The following is a 9528-nucleotide window of genomic DNA, read 5'->3' on the forward strand; positions in this document are numbered from 1 at the left end:
TTAGTGATGACCTTGGCATGTTTGCAGCTGCTCCTCAATAGCAAAGCAATTCAGGCAACAGCAGGGGTGGCTGGAATCATCTCAAATTTGATTTCTATTTAGCTATCATCAGCATTGGATCTACACTGCAGTCGAAACTGTTTCTATGGGTGATGGGGAGAAGCAGCTTAAAGAAAAAGAAGGGTAAAGAGAGGATTGAAGTCACTCAGCATCAGTGATTTCATTTACGTAGCTTTGTGCCTTAACAGTCAGATGTATGAGGCTGGTGAAGAAAGGGCAGTAATAAAATGATTCCCAAGGTGTGTGATGTACATGACCCTAAGAAGGTGCTGGTCTTGTGGTTTGTGTCAGTAAGAAGAGCAAAGCATGACATTACTTGCCCAGGGGAACTTGCCAAACATTATTATTAAAGATATTGGATCCGGAGAGGAGCAAGAGAAAACCCTGAAGAGGTTTCTAGAAATGTATTGAAATATTTTATTGACATTAAAAACTAGGTTTGGGACTGTAGTTATCAAAAGATTTTAGTGCAGAAGCAGCATGATTACTGGTAACTGCCACTTAGGAATAGTTTTGTGGTAGGTTATGTCTTCCTTAACTAGGGTAATGATATCTGAAGGTTTCATTGTAGGCATTTTTGGTGGTTTTTTTCCTACTACTAGCTGCTTGTTGATGCTGATCAGGTTTAAGTTGCAGTACCTAATGTTATGTATTCCTCTGTGGAAAGGCATGCATAGTGTGACATGAATACCTTGCAGAAGTATGTTTCCATATGCAGGCAAATCTCTTTAATGAGGAGCATTTGTAGAAGTGGAGCAATTTGGAGTAGCTAATAATAGGTCTTCAGTGGTTTACCTGCTGTCATAGTGTCACACAGCATAGGTTAGGAATGGACATGTTCATGGTTATGTGCTGTAGGATCTGTTTAGGATGTAGTTGGTGCAGAGATGTATTTGAATTCTACTTGCACTTGATGTGAAAGTTGACACACACCTGCAATACAGCAGTTTCATAATAGGACAAACAAAGAAACTCCCTCATGACAAATGAGATGCTCTGCACAAAAGTTAACAGGAGGAGAGGTGCCTCTTGTCTCACTTGTGTAGTATCTTAGACTCACTGCTTTTCTTCTTGCGTTTCTGCGCTTCTAGCGTTACTTTGGCTATCTGTGGAAGATTAAGAGGCTCATCTCAATTTGATGTTCCAGAAGTAACAGCTGTTAATTTTACTTTTTCTGTTGTGAATGAGTATGCGTGGGTGAGCTTTTTTACCTATTTTTTTCCTCTTTAGGGGACTTATCTCCCTAAGGCAAGTGGATAATTATTCTTAAGACAGGCAAAAGTGATTTGAGGCTGGTGTGGTACCTGTTTTTAATAGAAAAGCTTATTTGAAACTAAGTAGATACAAAGTTGACAGTGTCCCTTTAAGAGTTTGTTTAAATCACAGGATTTTGTTCAAGTAGCTCTTCCTCCCTCTTGCTTGTTTTATGCAGCATTATATGGAACCATTCCTAAGCTTTAATCCATTACAGGAAATAATGGGTTCACTTCCTTTTTAAGCAGGACAAAAGGAACAAGCTGTGGAATGGTATAAGAAAGGAATTGAAGAACTGGAAAAAGGAATAGCTGTCTTAGTAATTGGTCAAGGTAAGCCAGTTTTGAGTTTTGTGGAACAGATTTTGGTTTGTAGCTACTTCAAAGTGAGAAATCAATATTGCTTAATATGGTAGGTGTTAGGAATGGTCTGCTATATGAATTAATTCATAAGCATGTTTATTATTCCTGTTTTAGATGTAGGTGAACACTGGTCCATTTCTCTGTTCTGCCTTAATGTTCTGGTCTATAACACATGCAAATCTTCCTCCAAATATTTTCAGACTAGCCAAAATCTTAAGCACTTCATGAAAATTCTAAAGTGAAACACTTGATTTCTTATGTAATGAGAGTGCCAAAATACTGAGTATTGATTTGATTTGCCAAATGCTGACACTTTATATTCTCACTTATGCAGAGTTTTGTTTTCTGTTCAGCATAACTTAAAAAGAAACACCCTGATTTGGAGTGGCCTGACATGGTGTTTCTGAATAGCTTTTGCCAAAATAGCTGAATGCTTCCAACTAAGGAAGAAAGTCATCTCTGTGTGTGGAAATATTTTAACTTGTAGTGTTGCAGGTATGTACCACAGAGATACAGGTGCAGTGAAGGTTTTGCTAAGAATTTCTGTTCTCAAAATATTACTATAATAACTAGCCAAACCACCTGCCCCAACCCCAAACACCCCAAACACAGCTTTTGCAGGGTGCTGTTTTGTTCCTCAGCTATGTTTAGAAGTATATGGTGACACGTTACTTATGCAGCAATACCAGTGGCACTTGATACAACCTGTCTAAATTACACAGTTAAAAAAAAAACTTGACTTGAACAGACAGTATTTTTAAGGAAGCGGTGATCCTAATGTCTAATTCTGTGTAAAGGGACACAGTCAACTGGATTTCAATCTCTTCCATTTTGTCAAAGTAAATTCTTTCAAATTATACTTGCCTCTCAGTCACTTTTCAAGCTTTTTAAAGATTGTTTCTTATTTCACTTCTGTTCAGAGAAATGCAGTGACAAAGAACATATATGAAATGTTAGACAATATGCAAAGCAATGTTTGGGTTCCTACTGCCCTGTGAGCCGTGTTGTAAAGCAGATAGTGTCAATGAACTTTAAATTCTTGATTAAACAGAAAGCTTTTGAATTATTTTCATCAGTTTTGCAATGAAGTTCTTTAGTGGAGGGGGTAGATAAGGGGTGGGAGGGAAGAGGAGGGAAGGCTGGGTGTCAGTATTTTAGCACTTTAAAAAGTTAATTTGCGGAATTGTTTTTAATATTGATTTTTCTTTGTAAGGTGATCAGTGTGAACGGGCTCGACGTCTCCAATCTAAAATGATGACAAATTTGGCAATGGCCAAGGATCGCTTGCAGCTTTTAGGTACCAGTTACAATTCATGACTTTGGAAAGTTTGTAATGATTTGCACAACTTCATGTAATGCATTCTTCTAAATTATTACTCTGATTTTCAAAGTGGAGGACTCATTATCTGTGTAGGGTCTCTTAAGTTTAGCTTTTAGTTGAGACTGTGTTGTTGATGGATTTTGGAAGTGGAATTTCATGACTGCAAAAGTAACTGAGAAGTTTTTATATCATAGCTCACTTGACTTAGAAAGTGAGGATGTCTTGATTAACTCATGTTGGAGTTAGAGCTGTAGTAAAGCTTATGATATATTGCTGATCATGAGTGCCAAGTGTGCTTCCTGTAGGTGTAACTACTTCATGTTAATTTTGCTGTCACAAAGCAATTTTCCGTACCATTATTTGTATTTAATAATAATAGTAATAATTCTTTAGCATTATGTAGACCATAAGGTTGTGAAATCCCAATTCTCCTAATTAATTTTTTCTAGTAGTGTTCTATTTTAAGACCAGCAGGTAAGATCACTTCTTTTCAGAAGCCTGGTGGTATAGAGTTTTAGCTTTATTAAAATTAATTGTTGTGTATCAGCTTTTAGTAAAACAGGCAGTATTGCAAATGGTGTCTTACACGAAGATCCCCTCATCAGGTAACAGATCCACAGCCTTGTGTAGTGCATCCTCTAAACAGAAAACTTTTGCAGATTCTTTCAGTTCAGACAGTAAAATGAAGATTGCTTTTCGAATCGCTCTGTAAGAGAGAACTAACAAATGTACTTGAGTTTAACTTGCATATCTGCAGCTTTAATCTTGCACTCTGTTCTTTGGAGTTCTGCTCATTCTCCTAGAGCACATAGGAGAACCTGTGTTCTTTTCTCCTCTTACACTTTGTGATTCTGTGGTCCTAACTGAGGATTGACAGGGGAGTTGTGACAACCACAAGGAAGCGAGTCCCTCTTATTTCTCTGGAGTTCCTGGTGCCCTTAGTGCTTTGTGAAAAAAATTTGAAGGGAACATATGGTGCAAGAGACATCCTGCTTCAGTGCTTTATTATGGGTGTTTGTTAGTACAACCACAGTATATGCAAAAAATACATTTTTCTACTCGTTAGGGTTAAAAGCTGACTTCCAGAGGTAATATAAACTAGGGAACAAAAGAGTGAAATTGATTACATGTTAACAGTCTTTGATAAGGTATGGCTTGTTGCAGACATCCTAACTGCAAGTAACTAGAATTGCTTTTAAAGAATTTACTGTTCCTTGAAGTAACTATATCTGTATTTTGTGGGTAGTGCTTCATCCTTGCTTCTGTTATTGTAGTAGCACTTATAGTGTGGATAAGTTGCATGATCTGATTGAAAAGAAACAAAAGGTAAACGTCACAAAACCCCCTAAAATTGAAGTACACTCTTCTCTGCTGCCAGAATGTGTGATCACATGCTATTTGTTTGCTTCATTCAGAGTGCAGGTTGAAAGGTAGACACATAGAGTAGTGTTTATTGCATAAGTCGATGTAAAACATTGTTTTATTTTTACTTCTAGATTATCACAAGTTTAGTACTTTGTTCTGCCTAGGTTCCTGTTCGGTTTGCACTGACAGTCTACCTCAAACAGTGTACCTGAGAGCAAAATTGGGATATAAAGGAGCAAGTGAAGTCATGTGTCTTTTAGGAAGGAAAAAGATGTGGTTTGGGAGAGATATTCCAATGGATTTAAAGCCATGCAAATTTGATCATTATGGATCTATTTAAGTAATATTTTTATGCCATTTAACCAACTTCCAAGTATTGAGGGCATCTTGTTTCATTACTTTGTGTCATTTTATATGGACTTTGTGGAAATTTGAGGTAATCTGGAATTTAATTGCAAGTGCCATTCTAAACATAGCTTTTGGCCTGTTACTTATACTAACAGGTATTTGGAAGCTTTTCAGTGGTGTAAAGATTCTTTTGTAGTTGAAGTAAACAAGAGGCCCTTGAAGCTCTTAAGGTTCAATAAAGTGATTTTTCTTATGAATCCAACTCATAAGATTAAAGAGCGTTTTCCTCTAGCCCTGTGGAACTTCTCCATTTCTTAAGGCAGAATAGGCAAGTCCTTTATTGCATTAGCTGGCAGGATAAAACAGACAAACTAGACAATAATTTCATCCAATATTTCATCCTGCTTGCTAGGCAGAGATGTGATTGCAGACTGCCTAATTGAAATGCTGTCCAGTCAGGCGAGTTACATTGGTAATACGTAGTGAAAATTAAATCATATGGATTATAACTGTCCCTTAAAAGTTCTCAGTGTTTTGATTATTTTTTTTTAAGAGTGTTGGTGCATCAGTGTAAGTTTGAGTTGCATGACCCCACTGATGGGAGTGTGATGTCTGATCCTGTGTTATCACCACATGTCGTCACACCACTGATGCCTTTTGATACTCAACCAAGAGCATGTAGCTACTCACCTTCGATGACAGATTCTCTATTTTGAGCCCTGTTTTCATCTGGAGTCTAAATTACAGTATCTTCCTCTGTTTAAAGCTGTACTGTGACACAGTCTGAAAGCTGAGGTTACTACTGGTGTGTTTCAGAGCACCTCAAGGTGACCCCATCACTTTGGCAGTCTACTGACAATATGGAGCTGTGCTAGCTGGCAGGGGACTTAGAAATTTGACCATTTGAATTGGTGGTGTTCCCCATTTTTGGCATGGTTTAGGGTGTGCTGGTTGTGTGGTTGCTTTGAGTGGCTGAATCTTGCTGTGATGGTCTTCACGGTCGTGGTCTCTCCTGAGTGACTGATTGCCCATGTTAGATTCATTATATTTGATACATTTGGAATGACAGGAAGATAATTGTTTTTTACAGTCCATACACAAAAGTCAGTAGTTTGTTGTTCCCAAAGATAGATAGCCACAATGTCCTGTGCAACACGATTCAATTCTAATGCTATTTCTGTGTTTTATCAATCTGTGTTCTCCCATTTCAAAGAGAATTTCCATAGGGGGACAGGCTTTTGTCAGCACAAGTGCCTTTCTGTGTAGCTTCAGTATTGTGGTTGAAGGGTGCACATGGCACATAATTCAAATACCTTTCGTCAGTATCCTCTGTGGAGGATAATGATATTCCTCTATTCAACCTGTGTATAGATATGGTCTGCGATGAACACTTTCTGGGATCTTCCACTTGCATGGAGGTGCTGGTGCTTTTTGTTTCAGGCTTGTGTTAAAGGGTAGTGTGGTTTATTAGAAATCAGTTACCTTGAACTCAAGGTCTAGTGTTGTCTAAATGAGAAAATTGCTGCAGTGCTGTTCACTTGGTAAGTTTATGTCAGCTTTGTATGATTGAGGAGAAATAATGAATGAGGTTCTGTAAACCTTTTTTTCCCCCCAGTGTCTGGAGACATAGGGAGAAAGCATTTAAGTGGAAGGTGATGGTGTCCTGTTAGTTCCCTGGAATAATATTTAAGAGCTCAATTTATTGTCAATATTCCAGTGGATCCTCGAGCTACACTGTTTCTAAAAGAAATAATAAGTTTGCTTTTTGTAATTTTACGTGCAGTACGAAAATTACACATTAATATGTAATGTAATGAGAAGACAGTGTGTGAATGGAGATTGGAAAACAGTTGGATTACATTTTCTTTTTCATTTTTTTGTTCTGTTGCAGTTCTGAAGTTCCTGAATATGTGGAACTAGCTAAACCATTGATAGCTGTCGTGAAACCCCGGTGCCAAATTGTAGTGTTGCAGCAAATAGCATTTCCTGAATTCTTGCCCAAGCCAATTGATGTTATTATTACTGTCACTCACTAGAAAGCTTTTTTTGTAAAACTCAGAAGTGTTCTCCAAAACATGATGACTCGTCTGCTATCTTACAAAGTCTATTAATACTAACTTTGTTTCCTAAGCTTCTGTATCTACTTCCCATTCCAATTGCATGCACTGGGCAGGGAGTAGACCATTCTGCTGTCTCCTTTGGTAGTGGTGCTGCCACTGAAATAATACACTGTCTTTGCAGTCAGTTGTACTGAAAGGATTTTGCTTGTGCTTCTATAGAGGAAGGATTACTAGTGTAACTTCTTGGAAGTTGAAGAGCTTGTGGTTGGTTATAGGCTGTTCTTGTGTAACCAATGTGTTTTTGTTTTATCGTACCCAATGCTTCAGTGCTTTCAAGCAAAGTAAACCTTGGGTGCACATACTAATCCTCAGCTTCAGCTTTTTGCATTTGCCTGTGGCTACTAAATTTTTTTTCTAAACCTTTTCTTGTTCCATCTAAAGCTTACTATTAAACCATCAGTTAAACTATTAGGTGTAAAGATACTATTCAGGGAAGTGAAGCAGTGAGTGGTCAGGAGCAGGAAGAAAGGAATGAAGCAGAAGCATGTGTAATAGATATAGAAACATAAATAAGGAAGTGCTTATGCTTGCTGGGTGCACATCTTCAGTAGAACTTGTCTGCTTTTGCAGTATGTGCTTTCATGTTGCCAGAGAACACCGCTCCTCTACTGGGCCATCTCTTTTCCTGCAGCTTCTTGGTCCTGTTCTCTCTTGAGGGACAGCAGAAGAAAACTGGGAGGGCACAGGGGCTTGACCAATGTATGCCTTGCGGTCTTACAAAGAGCAGTATGTTTTTAAAGAAAGGTGGATGCTTGTGAAATGAAGGTGGGAGAGGCAGTAAAGTGCCCCAGATGTAAGGCCTAGAGGTTTTTAACGGCAGTGGGGAAAGCAGGAGTGTTAGCTAAGCTGCAGGGAACTAAGTAATCTTGAGATTCATTTCTTGTTTTGAGTTGTTTCCAGCCTTTGACTTAGTTTGGCTGTTTTTCATTACTGCTCAGAGTTAATTTCTTTCTCCTTTAACTCCGTAAGTCTTGTATTCACATGTTTCTGAAGTTAATCCTCCTAAAGAACAGAGCTTGCATGACAATTTTATTGACTTAATTTCAAGGCAATTATATTTCTAAGTAGAGATCTTAAAAGACATCATCGTAATGTGTATGTGGTGTTTTGCTTGAAGTTTGAGGTTTCTGTAGAATGTTAACTGGCTGTTACTACTTGAGTGAATCATTTAATATGCGGGGAAGTGATGAGTCCTCACAGTTGGCCAAAAGTAACACCTTGGGGAGGACTTTCAGAAATGGGTTATCAACACAAATGTTTAGTAAATGAAATTGAATTAATCCTGAACATTGCTTTTGAGAAGGAACCACAGTCACTAGACTGGAAAGATTGTTGTAATTAACTCAGCCGTAAGTGGTGAGTTTTAAAGCTGTTTTCAGTCATGCTGATACTAACAGAATTTCTCTTACAAATTTGCTAAACGTGTAGAATAGATAGAAATAGTCCTTTTATCTTTAACTATAACACAGCCAAACTTGACATTTGTGTGTTCAACATACATAAATTTTCTTGGTTCATTTTTTGGTTTTTGTTTGTTTATTTTGTCCTTTTTCCTCCCTCCCCCTCTGTCTACTATGTAGAGAAGCTGCAGGCAGTTTTGCAAATTTCCAAGCCGCAAATGGAGGTCTATAATGACAGTACTAACCTGGCATGCCGCAATGGACATCTCCAGTCAGGTGGGTTTGGTTTTACCAGCACCTATTCAGGGGATGTCTCTCAGTTGATGGTGTATTACAGGGAAAAGTAATGCAATGATATGTTCTGGCCCCACCAATTTTTAAACAACATTGTTTATATTCCTGTTCTTAAAGGCTTTGTATAAAACACATTTTATCCTTTCCATGGCTCTGGCAACGCTGTTATGTATTGCAGTATTCAGTTCTCTTTTACAATGACTCTCCTATAATTCAAAAGTATTTAAGAAGACGTTTTAGAAAATATTTCTCATGTTATGTTTTTCAAGAAATTAAGTTAAACCTGTTCTAGAAAGTGTCAAAGTCAGTATTGGATATATAGGTTATATTTTGTGCCTGCATAAGTAGCTCTTCCTTTATGATATTACAAGGGTGAGTGTGCATTTGCATTAAGCAACTTTAAATTTCAGGGGGTTTTTACGTCAAGAAAGTGACACACAATTAAAACAAGGGGGAGATGGCAACAGCTCTTGCATTTTGTCAAAGAATGTTGGTTTTATTCTTTCCCAAAAGTCTGAACCAGGGATGCTAAAATAGCAGAAGTAAACTTGCAAAGTTACTGTGAGGTTTGTGAATTGTCTTTGGGGAATGTTTTAAGCCAGCACTAAGCTGTTGCCACAACTCTGATCTCAACTGATAATTTGTACAGTAGACTACGATGAGGTTAAATAAACCAGAGAGCTAACAAGCACTGGAATTTATAAAGGTCTACTGGGTCACGAGCAGTATTCAGGTTTTGAAAGTAAGTAAACTGAAACTTAGTGTAAACTGCATGCTTTTCTTCTGTTTGCCTTTTTTTTTCTTTTTAAGATCCATTTGTAGTTTTGATGGCATCTTACTCTTTGGTTTAATTCTTTCTAATGGATAAGAAATTAAAGTAGTGAACTGTGTCATGGTGGGCACCTTTACATTACTGTATATGGTATTTTGGTTTAACCATGTTTGTCAAAAAAGTGTAGATAAAATGGCTCTTTGGTGTAAGTTCTTAGGTAGATTGACCTCAA

The 9528-nt window shown here is 37.7% G+C and overlaps 1 protein-coding gene across 1 annotated transcript in view; it reads left to right on the forward strand.

Annotated features, from left to right (window-relative positions):
• Nucleotides 1-1562: 1562 nt before the first annotated feature.
• Nucleotides 1563-9528, forward strand: part of SPAST (spastin) — a gene marked incomplete at its 5' end in the record, with an annotated part of 31015 nt that continues 23049 nt past the window's right edge. Inside the window, 3 exons of the mRNA XM_009083562.1 lie at nucleotides 1563-1646; nucleotides 2890-2973; nucleotides 8411-8506. Coding sequence (XP_009081810.1) covers nucleotides 1563-1646; nucleotides 2890-2973; nucleotides 8411-8506 — 264 coding nt within the window. The remainder of the gene's footprint in view (nucleotides 1647-2889; nucleotides 2974-8410; nucleotides 8507-9528) is intronic.

The sequence above is a fragment of the Acanthisitta chloris genome, unplaced genomic scaffold, assembly GCF_000695815.1.
Source record: "Acanthisitta chloris isolate BGI_N310 unplaced genomic scaffold, ASM69581v1 scaffold17711, whole genome shotgun sequence".
Classification (NCBI taxonomy): Eukaryota; Metazoa; Chordata; class Aves; order Passeriformes; family Acanthisittidae; genus Acanthisitta; species Acanthisitta chloris.